We start from the raw sequence: 16,015 nt of genomic DNA on the forward strand, positions 1-16,015 counted from the left end.
TGTCGGCAGCGCTGAAGATGGTATTCCGTGGTTTCCCACTTTCACACCACTCAAATGCTGGGCATGTACCTTAATTAAGGCCTAAGGCACTCCTAGCCCTTTCCTATCACATCATCGCCATAAAACCTATCTATGTCGGTGCGACGTAAATCAATTAAAAAGTACTCTGTACGCAGCAGTAATCCTATCTACCGGAGATGAGGGACAACAGAAGACACAAAGCACATCACGACAAACAATGGTCAATGTAATGTTATTGTTGATCAGTGTTATGAGCTTTCTATATTGTAGGCCTACACATTTAGTTTTCTTTCGACTCTGTGATTTGTAAAATATTTTATACCGTAAACTGTAGTTTCTTATTCTCCGACTTTACATACCGATTTTCATTAAATACTGTTTACCCATTTTCTCGTTACTCGGCGCTGATATGGACTTAGTAACAAAAATCCAAATTCAAGAATATCTTTGTGATCATAGCCAGTACGGTAACAATGTATAAGACATGAATAATAGGAAATTTAATACTGTATAACCTTAGCTATGTAGCATTCATCGATTACACCTCTAATAAGAAATATTTGAGAATTACATTTTAGGCCTTCCCTTAAACTACCATTTCACTCAGCGTGAATAAAATAATTTACAGCCTAGACTATAGCGACTTATTTCCTGACTTTGCATACCGATTTTCATCAAGATAGGACTACTAACAACAACAATATTTGAGAATTAAATTTTAGGCCTTCCCCTAAACTACCATTTTTCTCAGCGTGAATACAATTATTGACAGCCTAGATTGTAGCAATTTATTCCTCAACTTTGCATACCCATTTTCTTTAAAATACGACCACTAATAACATAAATAGTTGAGAATTCAATTTTAGGTCTTCCCCTAAACTACCATTTCACTCAGCGTGAGTAAAATAATGTATAGCCTAGATTGTAGAGGCTCATCCCCTGACTTCACACACCGATTTTCATTAGACCACTAATAACATAAATAGTGGAGAACAATTTTAGGCCTTCCCCTAAACAACCATTTCACTCAGCGTGAGTAAAATAATTTATAGCCTAGATTGTAGTGGCTCATCGCCCGACTTCACATACCGATTTTTATTAAATTCTCTTCAACCATTTTCTCGTGATACGTGTACAGACAGACAGACAGACAGACAGACAGACAGAAATTACGGAAAAGTAAAAAGTGCATTTTCTCGTTATTATGGACATGACCAATACAGAAATACCATTATTTTCAAATTCTGAGCAATGTACAGACAAAACTCTTATTTTATATATATAGATTATTATTATTATTATTATTATTATTATTATTATTATTATTAAACATATGACAATTTTATAAAACTACATTGCAGATGGCATCTGTCATGAAATTACCGGTATCTATAGCAAAACATATGAACCTAAGAATCTTCACTAAATACACAAACGACGTATACAAACTTAGGAAACGAAAAACGTGATCGTGACCTTCATAGACTTTTTAGACAGGAATACACTACTGGACATGCTGCATGCTTGAGGACTGGGTGATTCAACACACAGGTTAGTGGAGGAAACATTGGAAGCCAGAATCAGATACCAGAGTACACTCATCATTGAGGGGAAAATTGAAAAATGAAGATCTGTGGAGAGAAGGATAAATTCTTGGCTTAATGGTTAGGCCAGTGCTGTGGAAGAACTTCTATTGAACTCTTTCGAGCTGCTGTTTTGCAAGTAATTATAAAATCAACTGGATTGGCAACTTTCGTAGGGAGATGGCATCTTAAGAAGAAGAAGAAGAAGAAGAAGAAAGGAAGAAAGAAAGAAAGACAATTAAAACCATATACAAGCTCTCATATCAGTAACAATTTGTTTACAGGTGTTTATGTCATTAACTTACCGGTATATAAATATGGGTTTTAAGGTAATTCTTATCAAAGATTTAGAGAGCTCTTACTCAGGCATTTTCCTCTGCAACATCCTTTCAACCAGTTTATTGCTTTGCCCTGAGGTGTGACGTGTTATGTGTATGAAAAGAGCAAAGTGGCATGTCCAGTAAGTAAATTACACTGATCAACAAAATATGACTTTCTGCAGATATCTTGGTTTCCACCACACGTTCTAAGACAACTGAAACATGTTGATTGAAAATATGCAAACCATTTGTCTTTATCACCCACCATTATTGAGATATACAAAGTCAACCATTTACATATTTTTAACATTGTACCAAGAAAAGCAACACATGGACAGAAGTTTCACTAGAGCACTGAATGTTACATGTAGTACTAATGAACATGGCTTTAGCTAAGATTAATGCAAATGCATCAAATGGCACATATTGGATTTCTTTGTTACACAGCCTCACACATAGCAAAACAGATTTGGTGAATTTATGCAGCCTCTGGATGCCTTAATGTCCACTTTCTCTGACAATAAAAAAAGAAAAAAATGAGAGTGTTTGGTTTTTTTGTGAAAAATAATGAAAAAAGAATGAAAACAGTTCTCGATGGATGCTGTTCATGAAAAATAAAACTTTGTTAAATCTTCAAAACCTGAAGTGATGCAGCAAAACAGTTTTTGAATTTGATATCAGCATGGAAAACTGCACTAGAAACAGTAAACATCATGTCAGATATCTACTACTTGTAAATCAGTGTAATCTATATTGTTCATATTCATTCTTTGTTATTTTGTTTTAACATGGGTGTTTATTAAATGAACTACGGAAGGTGAAACACATGAAATACACAAAACCGGCAGCCTACAAGGGAAGGAAAATGTTGAATGTGCTTTAATACTTCCTTAAAACTGTAAATGTGGGTAATGCAATGAAGGAAGCTTTCATAGCATCAAGGTGTTCTGAAGGTTAGGAAGGAACAAAAAAAGCAGGGTGTTTCAAGAACATCTGCGAAAATAAAACTAAACACATGAAAAGGTTTAGGGTCATGGATAAATGCGAGACTCAGTGTCATTTATTTCATTTAGTGCATTGCTTTTAGTGGTGGAAGTGTCTAAGGACATATTTGGCTCACCTAGTGCAGGTCTTTCTATTTGATGTGTACAGGTGACCTGCGTAGGATGTGATGACGATAATAATGTAGGGAGAGGGTGAAATCTGGTGTCAGCACGTAGTCTACTCCCATCGAACAACACCAAGGGTCTGCTCAAGGCTTAACATCTCTCCATCCAATGGAAAAATAACCATGAACAGCATCACATGTCCATACAAACACTGCAGATAGATTTGAAATTGAATCCAGGCTTTTGGCACACCATCTAGTGATTAGAATTATTGTATACCATCACCTCTCCTACTCTGCCAGCCAACATTCTGATGGTGAATTTTTTCCATCAACGGGACTTGAACCGGCTAACCATGGTGTAGGAAAATAACCGTTAGAAGAGACCGATAGGCAACTAAAAAGAATTACACTTGATTTACCACCAGACAAGCTCATTGGTTGAGGAATGGTACAGGCACAACCGAAGTTTAATGTAGAATTCAACAAGACAGCATTTAAGTCCATGGATATGGCAACCTTAATAACACATGGGTATGCCCCAGCTGAAGGCTGGACAAGCTATCTGGAGAAAGTGAAATAAAATGAAAAAGACCTCTGAAGAATGAACAAACATTAAGATGACAAAGAACAATTTTTAATACACCTGTCTTCATCCACTTCATCTTCATCATCATCATCGTCGTCATCGTCACCTCAACTCTGTCCTTGGCAACTGCAGTTAAGAAGGGAGTGTCATCCTTGGTCATGTACAGTGACTGTGATTAACAGGTAATTCACATGGCACATTTGATTATGCAAATATGATACAATTATTATTGTGTATTTATTTATTTATTTATTTATTTATTTATTTATTTATTTATTTATTTATTTATTTATTTACTACCATAATTAATAATATAATAAACATTTCATGCATGTAAAAAGTCAACTGTCTTTTTGCATTGAAAATTTGATGTCATGTTCTTTGCATGATTAAAACTTATCAAACTGAATTAAAATTTTGAGTATATAATAATAATGTTATTGGCTTTAAGTCCTGCTAACTAATTTTACTGTTTTCGGAGAAACCGAGGTGCCAGAATTAGTCCCGCAGGAGTTCTTTTGCGTGCCAGTCAAACTACCGGCATGAGGCTGACGTATTCGAGCACCTTTAAATACCACCAGACTTTACCAGGATTGAACCTGCCAAATTGGGATCAGAAGGCCTGCGCCTCAACCATCTGAGCCACTCAGCCGAGATTTAAAATTTCCTTTTATATTCCGTTACATATAAACTTTTAACTCATAAAAACACAGTACATACTGGTAACATTATATTACATTATGCATATTTTGATGAAATTATTCAAGGAAATTCAGTTGAACTCGTGAATTCTCAGTCTCGCAATGCGGTAGTAGAAATCCGGTAATACTCTACTTACTCTGCTTTGCAATTGAAGGTAGAGATGTGCTATAGATTCATGAATTCAAACTGGATCATAATGTTACAGAAACTTGTCCCTTTCTGGCGAAGGCACCAATACTGTTCATTGGTGCTTTGATGAATTCTTCTCTGCATAAAATATGGTGTTTTTCCTTTGTATTTGGCTTTACTTTTTGTTGTTCCTTCTCCCACATTGTGTTTAGCCTTCTTCGGGACATTTTTTCTCAGATATATATTTCATGTTTGTCTTCTTTCTATTTAAAATAAATATTAAATTTTGTGTGTTGAAAATTAAGTAATTCTTTTTTTGAAGGGCTTCTGTTGTATTTGTAGATTCCAGATGAGCATATTGGCAATTCTCGTGACACATCGTTTGAAGCAATGGTAATGCGTGAAACTGGAGGCAGAGGTGTCGACCTTGTTCTCAATTCACTAGCTGAGGAGAAGTTACAGGCCTCTGTAAGATGTCTTGCCAGAGGAGGGCGTTTCCTTGAGATTGGCAAGTTTGACATGGCGAACAACAACCAGCTCAGTAAGTTGATTTGTAATTACTTTTTCACTCCTATTCCTCTTGGAAGTGACTTATCATGGCTTTCCTATTAAATTCGACTAAATATGTTATATTACATACAGATTACAGTCCCTTTAGTCACAATTTCCCTAATTAATTAATACCAATACAGACGACAGATGGATGAGTATGTCATTCTGAAGACTTATTTTCCTCGATGTAATTAATACCGATACAGAGAAGACTGTGAAGACTTAATATACCCTGTTTAGAAGCAGGTACACAAATAATATAACCTCTTAAATTTTTCAGTTGGTCGAGCACAATATTTACAAGTTTCTTCAGCTTATTCCAGTTATTTCTGTGGTTGCTGGAGCCACCTAGAATTATTTTGATTTGGCTAGGGTTGTAAGGTAAGGCTTCCTGACGCTACAGAACTTTTGAGATCAAAATTTAAACTCATACTTGACTGGGATTTGAACCTCTGCTTTCCAGGTGCGAAGCCTGGAGCTAAACCACTGAGCTAATCCCTCCTCCCTGCCCTATATTTATGAAAACATTAGTACACATGTGAAGAAGAAGAAAAGAGTTTGTTAATGAAACTACAACATGACCAGGTGGTGTGAATAATAATAATAATAATAATAATAATAATAATAATAATAATAATAATAATAATAATAATAATAATGTTGTTTTTACACACCACTAACTACTTTTGATGGTTTTTGGAGATGCTGAGGTGCTGGAATTTTGCCCCACAGGATTTCTTTTACATGCCAGTAAATCTCATGAAACGAGGCTGATGTATTTGAGCACCTTCAAACACGACCGGACTACGTCAGGATCGAACCTGGCAAGTTCGCTCTAATGCGCTATGGAGTCAAAGCTCTGCATTCGGGAGATACGTGGGTTCGAAACCCACTGTCACTTACCCTGAGAATCATTTTCTGTGGTTTCCTTTTTCACTTCCTGGCAAATGCTGGGACAGTTCATGTTCATAGGCCATAGCTGATTCCTTCCACCACCTTACCCAATTTCATTCACCATCATTCATTTTTCCTTTAATTTTTCCATTTTCCCTGCTCACATTTCTGCTATCTTAACTCTATGGTCTCCATTGAATGCTTTTGGTAAAGCTGTTACATCCATCAACTGTCTGCGATTTGTCCTTTCCACCAGAAAGTAATCAATTACTGATTTTATCTTCAGTCACCCCAGCCATATCTTGTAATATTCCTGCTGTTTTTATTCCAAAACCAATCATTCCATTCCTCTCACAAAACTCAACTAGTTTCTCTCCTTCACTTCTTTTCCCATATCCTTTTGGTCCGATTACTTCTTCCTTTCCTTTCCTTTTCTTTCATTTCCCACCTGTGCACTTAAGTCTCATATTATAATTTCTTCGACATCAATTATCTCCTGTTCTAGTTTCTCCAGAAATTTCGCAGTATCCTCCTCCTTGTTCCCTGTCTGTGGTGCATACACTCGTATGAAGTCCTTCATCTTCGTTCCTCATTCTCAGTCTAATTTTCATTATCCTGTCGCTGATGTACTCTACCAGATCCACATACTCCTCCAGCTGTTTTGAAATTATTAAGCCTACTCCATTTGTCGCCTCTTGGCCAACACTCCAGTATAACGTACAATTATATCCTCATATTTCCTTTCCTCATTCTCTTCTTTCCTTTCACCTTTCATTTGTCCGGCTCCATGGCTAAATTGTTAGCATGCTGGCCTTCGGTCACAGGAGTTCCGGGTTCAATTCCCTGCAAGGTAGGGAATTTTAACCATCATTGGTTAATTTCGCTGTCATGGGGAGCTAGGTATATGTATCGTCAACATCATCATTTCACCCTCATCACAACGCGCTGGCATCAAATAAAAAACCTGACCTGGCGAGCCGAACATGTCCTCGGACACTGCCGGCACTAAAAGTCACACGCCATTTCATTTAATTTCCCTTTCCTTTAACTTCGCTCAAACCCATCATTTCTATACCCTCTTTCCCTGTAAAATCCACCACTTCTGCCTTTCCTGTAAGGTTGATTATACTTACTTTCATGTTGTTGGATACTGGTCATCCAATTATCACAGTTCCCCCAGTACGCAAGGAACTGCGCGTCACTTGCAGAGTACGCCCTAACCTTTTACGAGGCAAGGTTAGAAGTACCATATCATATATAGGCTGTTACAGTATTATGGTCGGGTCGCCACTCCCAGAAGCATTTCATACCTACTGCCAGGTGTAACTTTAGACCGCTCCTCAGGAGTACAGAGGCTTTGGCAAACATTTCATTAAAATACAGATATTGCTGACAGGAGAAAGTTCTTCTGTTTTATCTGCCGTTGGGACTGGGGTCCTCTTCCGGCATCTAAACCATTGACTATGTTCTCCTTTCTGGTGAATGTGTCATTTCCAACACAAAGGCTTCAACTGGCCGCCAAAGGGAGGACTCCTCCGCCCATAGCTGTTGGTCTCCGCTGTGAGTGTCAAGTTGGGTAATGGCCTTTTAAACTTCAGCTAGACAGTCGGAGGTAGTACCATCTACTGTCACATACAGTAGCAGGATGATTCTGACCTGACTCATAATTTATGCAATAATATCCAAGAAATGAAGCCACATTTCAATTCTTGGTATAGGCAAGGTGTGATGCTTACAGATTGTGCAGTGGACAACTGTTCAGTATACTACATAAGAGATGACACTGCAGATCACCGTAGCAGATTGGCCTTCACTGTCAACAGTGAAGCTGAGCAGCAGTATTAGGAATCACTCCAGTATCAGACTGAATATCAGACCCTTTCTGCTTGCTCAGCTCTGCCTCTACCTGGAAGAAGAAGAAAAAAAAAAAAACTCGTAAGAAAATCTAATATTGACTTTGCTAGTTTGAAAGATCTGTCTGCTCGTCAACATGTTAAGCAGAGACTGGAGAATGATCTAGTACAAGAATTGTGTGACACAGAGAAATCGTGTATAACCACAGTAAGAGTAGAAGAGCTAAAATAATGGGTTGTCCACTCTTGGATAACTACTCATGGATGACCAAAGGCAGCAAAAAAACAATGATCCATCTAAATGTGACATGCTCTTCCATTAAATTACATATTATCCAATGGTTGGGAAATAACTGGAAAAGCTTGTTAAGAAATAGGGGGGAGGGGATAAAATACTAGAGGGGGAGAAAACACCCCTATTCCCTCTTCAAACTGCATCCTGAGACATGCTGTAATTTTTAAATTTATTTCTTGAATAATGAATTAATTTCTCTTGCAGGTATGGATTTATTTTTGCGGGGTATATCTTACCATGGAATAATGCTTGATACCCTACCACATGCTGATGAATCCACCAAGAAGATGATGAGTGATCTTATTTATAATGGTCTGAAAAGCGGCGCTGTTCGTCCGCTGAAGACTTACAAGGTGTTCGGTGAAGATGAAGTTGAGCAAGCTTACAGGTAAGTGAAGAGATTCCAAAGGTTGGGAATAGAGAGGAACACACACATCGTCAAGTAGTTTTGTCAATAAATCAAGCAGAAATTATTCTACCCATTCAGTACCTTTTATTTTGCCTTTAGCAAATTTAATTTACAAGTTTAGGTTGACTAAACATCATCAGCTACACATTTTTGGTAAAATAGCCTGTGGAACAATTTCTTTTCTTGATTTATTGATTAATTTATTGATACAGGCCATGAAGTGGATGGTTTGCAAGTAGTTTTGTAATAATCCAGACGCTGTGAGCAGGTGGCTTCTTAGACAGCCAATTCAATCATTCTCTTTTTTTTAGATCAATCAATCAATCAATCAATCAATCAATCAATCAATCAATCAATCAATACTGATCTGCATTTAGGGCAATCACCCAGGTGGCAGATTTCCTATCTGTTGCTTTCCTAGCCTTTTCCTAAATGATTTCAAAGAAATTGGAAATTTATTGAACGTCTCCCTTGGTAAGTTATTCCAATCCCTAACTCCCCTTCCTATAAATGAATATTTGCCCCAATTTGTCCTCTTGAATTCCAACTTTATCTTCATACTGTGATCTTTCCTACTTTTATAAACGCCACTCAAACTTATTCGTCTACTAATGTCATTCCACGCCATCTCTCCACTGACAGCTCGGAACATACCACTTAGTCGAGCAGCTCTTCTTCTTTCTCTCAATTCTTCCCAACCCAAACTTTGCAACATTTTTGTAACGCTACTCTTTTGTCGGAAATCACCCAGAACAAATCGAGCTGCTTTTCTTTGGATTTTTTCCAGTTCTTGAATCAGGTAATCCTGGTGAGGGTCCCATACACTGGAACCATACTCTAGTTGGGGTCTTACCAGAGACTTATATGCCCTCTCCTTTACATCCTTACTACAACCCCTAAACACCCTTATAACCACGTGCAGAGATGTGTACCCTTTATTTACAATCCCATTTATGTGATTACCCCAATGAAGATCTTTCCTTATATTAACACCTAGATACTTACAATGATCCCCAAAAGGAACTTTCACCCCATCAACGCAGTAATTAAAACTGAGAGGACTTTTCCTATTTGTGAATCTCACAACCTGACTTTTAACCCCGTTTATCAACATACCATTGCCTGCTGTCCATCTCACAACATTTTCGAGGTCACGTTGCAGTTGCTCACAATCTTGTAACTTATTTATCACTCTATAGAGAATAACATCATCCGCAAAAAGCCTTACCTCCAATCCCACTCCTTTACTCATATCATTTATATATATAAGAAAACATAAAGGTCCGATAATACTGCCTTGAGGAATTCCCCATTCTGGTCAAATCACCTCATTCTGGGACACTTCCCCTCATGTGTTTGTCATCCTAGTGGACTGAAAACCTGTTACAATTGGGATTGACACCATCTGGCATTCATAAAATTCAAAATATATAATAGTGTCAAGAAGATCTAAACAAATCAAAGCTAATAGAAAATAAACTCTGTAAAAGGTTTGTGGATAATATATAGTAAACACAAAATCTGAAGAAAATATGAATTGTATTTTAGAAATCCTGAAAGGTGCCTTAAACAAAAGAAGATTGAAATCAATGTTAAGAAGACCAATACTCTCTTGGTGATTAAGTACAAGAGGGAAACTGGAAGTGAGCTTGACAATGGAGGAAAGAATGAGAGCTGCAGATTACTAGGAAGTACTTAGAGAGGATGGTGCCTGGAAAAAGACCAGTTAAATGTCTCAGAAGGAGGTGGTTTGACCAGGTTGAAGAAGATTACAAAATAAGGGAGAGACATTGCACAATTTAATGAGAAGAAATTTACAAAGACAGAAGCAGATGTGACATTAAAGAAATCCTGTGCAAGAAAATTCTGGTACCTTGGTCACTCTAAAAATCATAAGTGTAGTTAGTGGGACGTAAAACTAATAACATTACATATGTGAAAAAACTCATTAGGACTACACAAAGTACTTAGAAGCGTGTATTTGCCTTTCTTTGTGCCCATATTTATTTCATTCTTTTACTGCGGGCTTGCTTTCTGTCTTCAGACCAGGTTGTTCCAGTCTACTTCTTTGGTCTTTCCTCTTGGTCAACTTGCCATTTGTGAATTTTGGATCTGAAGATTACCCTGTTTTGGTCATCTGCTGGTGTAATTCCTGCCTGTTTCAAATCAGTTTTGATTTCACCAGTCCATTTCATTGTGTTTGTTATGGCTTTACTCCCATTTTTATAGAATTCATCTGTTTGTTTTGTAAGTCTGTCTGGATGCATTCTTTTAATATGTCCATAGAATGTCACTGTGAATATTTGTGTATAGTTTGATTTCCTATCTGCCTCTGAGTTGGTACTGTCCGCCAGCAAGTTTTGGGCCTAGAATACGCCTCATCATCAGATACACAGGAGATCCATCAGACGGTTAATTGTGTGACACTGTGTATTGTCATGAAGGATAATGCGAGTCCTTGATAGAAAAGAGCAAGTACCACTGCTTTCTCCTGAATGCTGGATCAAAAAATGTCCATAAAAAAAATGTACTACAGAATATCAGCAGTAGGTCACATCTCGACGGTCTGCGCATGAGGTATAAAATGGTACAGTACAGTAAGACTCCATGGATGTCATACTCTACCATGAACATCATTTTTTCTCCATATTATCCTCAATTCATATAATTCAGTCTTCCCATTTATTATATCAAGCCACCCTTGGTATTTTCTCTACACTCTTCCAAAGATGAATAAATAGAAATAGAAAGATTCAGAAGATTAATTAATAAAATATTGTATTTTTCAGGTTTATGGCTTCAGGAAAGCACATAGGGAAGGTGATGATTAAAATAAGAGAGGAAGAGCCTGAGAGGAATGCAATGCCATCTCTTAAAATAATGAAGGCCAGACCACGATTCTACTGTGATCCAAACCTCTGCTACGTTGTGGCAGGTAAGGAAATTTATGCTATAGTTTGTTCAATCAATCAAACAAGTTTATTTATGATTTTAACAATAACTCTGATAGCAAATACAGTAGAAGTCTGTTATAGCGAGAATTCATAATGGCGGAAAATTTACTCACTATTGCGGATTGTCGTTATATCCTACTTTTTCATAAAAGTCAGGAAAAACACCATACTCATTACAATCAGTATGCAACGACAATCTGTTTGTTCAAAACTTGCATTTTTGCAGATTTCCATACTGCGGCTTACTCTTAAGTTGCTTTTCTAATTCTGAGACGTGAACGTGGATGTTAATTTTATTCTGAAAAATTGTAGTAGTATCACTCCAGTGGCTTCTGTGGCAAACGTTTCCATTTTCTTATTCAAACAGAGTCACCTAACCTAACTTACTCTCATATGTATCATGAAAACATATTTCAAGCACCAGTAGAGTAATGATAACCTTTTCGCTATAACTTACTCGGGAATAGCCTTTCCAATATTTAACCAACCACGAGAAAATACAGTGAAACCTCGTAGTGCGCGTTCCTCATTAAGACGATTTCTCGTTTAGCACGTCATGAATTCAAAGTCCTGATTCACATCATATCAAAATTGTTCTTTGTCATCCCTTGTGAAAGAAACATGATTTCCAACACAGATTAGAACCCCTGTCACAGGAGGCATGTTGGGGAAAGTTATGTGAAAATGGGAAATGGCCTTGAATTCCGGATCATTAGAGAATAAATTATAGCTTGGGAAGCAAGTAATTAGCCTCAGGTAAGTTCAGTTTTGCTGTCTTTATTTCATTGATATTGCTGAATAACCTAGTAAGCCTGTTTGTGCTTGTATTTTGCATTCCATTCAGAAGTTAGAAATGTATCGTTTTGAATGATGCAGTGAACAGTAGCAAATATTTGTCGCGTGATAGACTACGTAAGGATTAGGAACATAACCGTGTGAAGTTGACTAGCTTGGTGCATTTTGTCTTGTGTTAGCCCTGTTATATATATATATATATATATCTTCTTCTTCTTCTTTTTCTATGACCGCATAGGATCACTTTAGTCAGTCCATTGTTCAGGTCTCTTTGAAGGGATTGTTCAGGCTTTGCGGTCCTCCCAGTACTTCTTCAGACGCTTCGATCTTCATGCCCATTCCTCAGTTGAAAATATGCCTGTTGTTGGTTTGTTTCCTGTAAGGGTAAAGCGGAGGTTTGTATTCTTGAGTTTCACATTCAATTTTTATCTTATTTGTGGTGTCTTCCATTGTAAGGCCTATTTCCTTCAGATCCTCTCTTACTTCTCTTATCCATTTACATCCTGTTGTGGTATTTTTTGAGACAAGATTGTGTTGTACTAGTTGTTTCAGAAGTCTCGAATCCTGCATCCTCATGATATGTCCAAAGAATATATATTTATTACATAGTAACACTTCCTCAATGTAGAGCTTGCCTAAAAGACAAAGCATCATGAAATCACTTATTAACGAAAACAAAGTTCAGGAAGTGGACAGACAACCGCATCTTTCAACGGTGGCGTGTATATTGAAACTTGCACCTTCGAGTTTTGACTCGCGTCAGTCAAAGTGATGTCGCATTCAAGATGACGGTCCAAGTCATTTCTCTCGCACATGACCGAGTTTAACCTCCAAATAATTCATGGTCGAAGAGTGTGATCTGCAATAATGCACTGATACTTTTACGGGACCCCACTGCAAACGTTTTTATACATATGTGTTGTCAGGTGTTTTACACACTTTTTAATACAATGTTTTTACATTTGTTCTCTCATCTTTTTCACGCCTTTTAGTACTCTCATCCCATCTTTAGAAATGCTAGATAGCACATATCTTTCACTGTACCCGTACATACATGACATAAAATGCATGCATGTTGGAAAAGAACATAAGTGTTTATATATTCGTGTTGAATAATTTTTATTCATGTATTCAATAGTATGTTTTCTTGCTTTATACATTATCTTTCCTTGTCCCCTGCAGAAATGCCTAACAAGGTTTTACTGAATAAACTAACCTCCGAAATCAGTCATCCACTCTGCGCCTTATCTTGAGGTGTATCAAATTCTTGCTTAATTTCAGTACATAGTTTTAAAATTAAGTGATCCTTTACTTCATCCTTTATTTCTAACTACTGCTATCGGCCAAGTTATTTATGCATTTATTACAAAAGCATGTTCTCTTTCATTTGAAATTGTGCTTATAGAACATCAGTCGATGAGTATTACTAATCGACTCTGATATCGCCTTCAAGTTGAAATGTTGAAGTAAGAACAAAAGATCTACACCAAAGATGATCGATTGCATTCAATATAATTTCTGGAGTGCATAAATATTGATAATGGAAAAAATTACACACTCTTAATCGCTCATAATAATGGATGCATCTGTGATAGGGTTCTCACTGTAACCGAAGGATAATTCACAGTTTAATAGAGGGATTTTTAAGGGACAGGAAAAAAACTGTCGTTATAATGGAGTTCTTGCTATAGCAGACTTCTACTGTACACCATTCTTGTGAACAAAATAGCTTCCTTTTATGACAGATTCATTCATTCATTCATTCATTATCACTAATTCATTCTCCTTCATTTTCTTGATCTCTTTCCTTATTTTTGAGGTTGGCAATGCATGTGTATTTGGCGCAGTTTTACGGCTGGATGACCTTCCTAACACCAACCTTATGTGCAGGCTTTTTTTTTTTTTTCTATTTGCTTTACGTCGCACCGACACAGATATGTCTTATGGCGACGATTGCAGGCATATTAAATTTGATTCCAGCCAAGCTTCCTGCTTGTCAGTTTTGATGTGCTGTTTTTTTTTCTACCAGATGGTAGAGTAACACAGATCGCTCTTGGGGGACCATCGCTGAGTTTTGTAAATAATTTTGTCCATTGAAGACCAAATGTATAACTAGAGATCATAACTAGAGACCATGCTGACATCATATGACATGGAGTGTGTAATGGAATTTTCTTGGCCCTTTAAAATTCTAACTACCTGTGCTGGGTTTGAACCCAAAATCTTGGGATCCAGGGGCTAGCACTTTACCATTGATCCACAGAGAGATACTACTATCGCCTTCTGCTTTCTCAAATTTTTCTATAATTTCCAATTTTTGTTTTGTTGTTAAACATTTTTTATTGCTGTCATAAAAGCTACATTTTTTTAGCAACTCAACTTACAGAAACCCTAGGTCAAAAGCAGGAATAAGTAATGCACATTGCAGTCTATTTTAAAAATAAATGTACTTATTTCCTATATTTTGCTCCTGTTAGCTTTCTTACCCAAGTATTTATTTCCCTCTTAGGTTGCTTAAAGAACCTTTACATGAATTATTGGGAGTGTACTGTAAAAAGAGTCAATGTTTGAATTTTAACAATAAAGTTCTTCTGTAATTGTTAGTGTATAATGAGACAGACTCTTATTTTGATTTTTATTGTTTGTATTAAGGTGGTTTGGGAGGATTTGGACTGGAGCTTGCCGACTGGTTGGTACTTAGAAGAGCAAGACACTTAGTGCTGGTTTCTCGCAAAGGAGTAACTTCTGGTTACCAGAGTTCTCGAGTTTGCACATGGCGTAGCTATGGAGTCAAAGTGTTCATTTCCACTCAGGACATCTCCACATTCAGTGGTGTTCAGCAGCTATTGACTGAAGCAAATAATTTAGCTCCTGTTGGAGGAATCTTCAATCTTGCTGTGGTAAGTAAACAAGTATTGCGAAGTTTCCAGAAATGGATCATGGCACCACAGTTCAGTGTGTCATTGTTTCTGCTGTTTTTAGTCAGATTCCTGTCTTTCATTTCTCCTATCTGATCTTCCTTAGTACACTTGCTTTTCTCCCAAACCTGTAGTGTTTGTATAACAGCTTAAGCTTTCACAGCCAGTGTCTCAATGAATATCTTCTTCTTAAGACACCTTCTCTTAAATGTGGTTGGCAGTCCATGTAGCCAGCTCTGAATGTGATGTTGCAGCATGGAAGGAAAGCCTCTTTTGACATGCAGTTGTGGCATCTTTGAATGTCTTCAGCCATGAATTCCTCTGACACTCAGCAGACCTTTTCCCTTCTATCTTTGCCTTGATTGTAAGTTGTAACAGTTGGTACCTCTTACCTCTCACAATGTGCCTTAGATATAGAGTCTTTCTCTTTTTTATAGTGAGCAGCAGGGTTTTTTTTCTTTTCTTCTTCACCCTATGAAAGACTTCATCATTAAAAATTTTCAGCACCCAGGGTATTCATAAGATACAATGGTACAGATACATTTCAGAAGCAACAATTCTTTTCTTTATATTTTGGTCAAGGGTCCAACTTTCAAATCCATAGAGAGAAATGGAGAATACATAACATCAGATCATTTGGACTTTCAACTGCAAGCTAAGATCCGATGGATACTTGCTCGATTTTATTGGAATTTATCGATAGTGTTGCCTTGATTTTCCTCTTAGAAAATACCAAACCTTGGTCTTGAAATTTAATCATCATAAAATACCCAAGTCATTACATTAAAACAGTATTGATGGTTGTACTATTATTAAAATTTGACAGTCTTATCAACACACAATTTTTGGTTCAGAACCGATTTTCAGACTAGAAAATGGGGCAGCAGTACAAA

The 16,015-nt window shown here is 37.1% G+C and overlaps 1 protein-coding gene across 1 annotated transcript in view; it reads left to right on the forward strand.

Moving 5' to 3' along the window:
* LOC136886744 (fatty acid synthase) overlaps nucleotides 1–16,015 on the forward strand; it is a 198,915-nt gene that overhangs the window by 142,556 nt on the left and 40,344 nt on the right. The window contains exons 26-29 of the mRNA XM_067159548.2: nucleotides 4,795–4,993; nucleotides 8,251–8,434; nucleotides 11,245–11,390; nucleotides 14,857–15,104. Of these exons, the coding sequence (XP_067015649.2) occupies nucleotides 4,795–4,993; nucleotides 8,251–8,434; nucleotides 11,245–11,390; nucleotides 14,857–15,104 (777 nt within the window). The remainder of the gene's footprint in view (nucleotides 1–4,794; nucleotides 4,994–8,250; nucleotides 8,435–11,244; nucleotides 11,391–14,856; nucleotides 15,105–16,015) is intronic.

The sequence above is a fragment of the Anabrus simplex genome, chromosome X, assembly GCF_040414725.1.
Source record: "Anabrus simplex isolate iqAnaSimp1 chromosome X, ASM4041472v1, whole genome shotgun sequence".
NCBI classification, from domain to species: domain Eukaryota; kingdom Metazoa; phylum Arthropoda; class Insecta; order Orthoptera; family Tettigoniidae; genus Anabrus; species Anabrus simplex.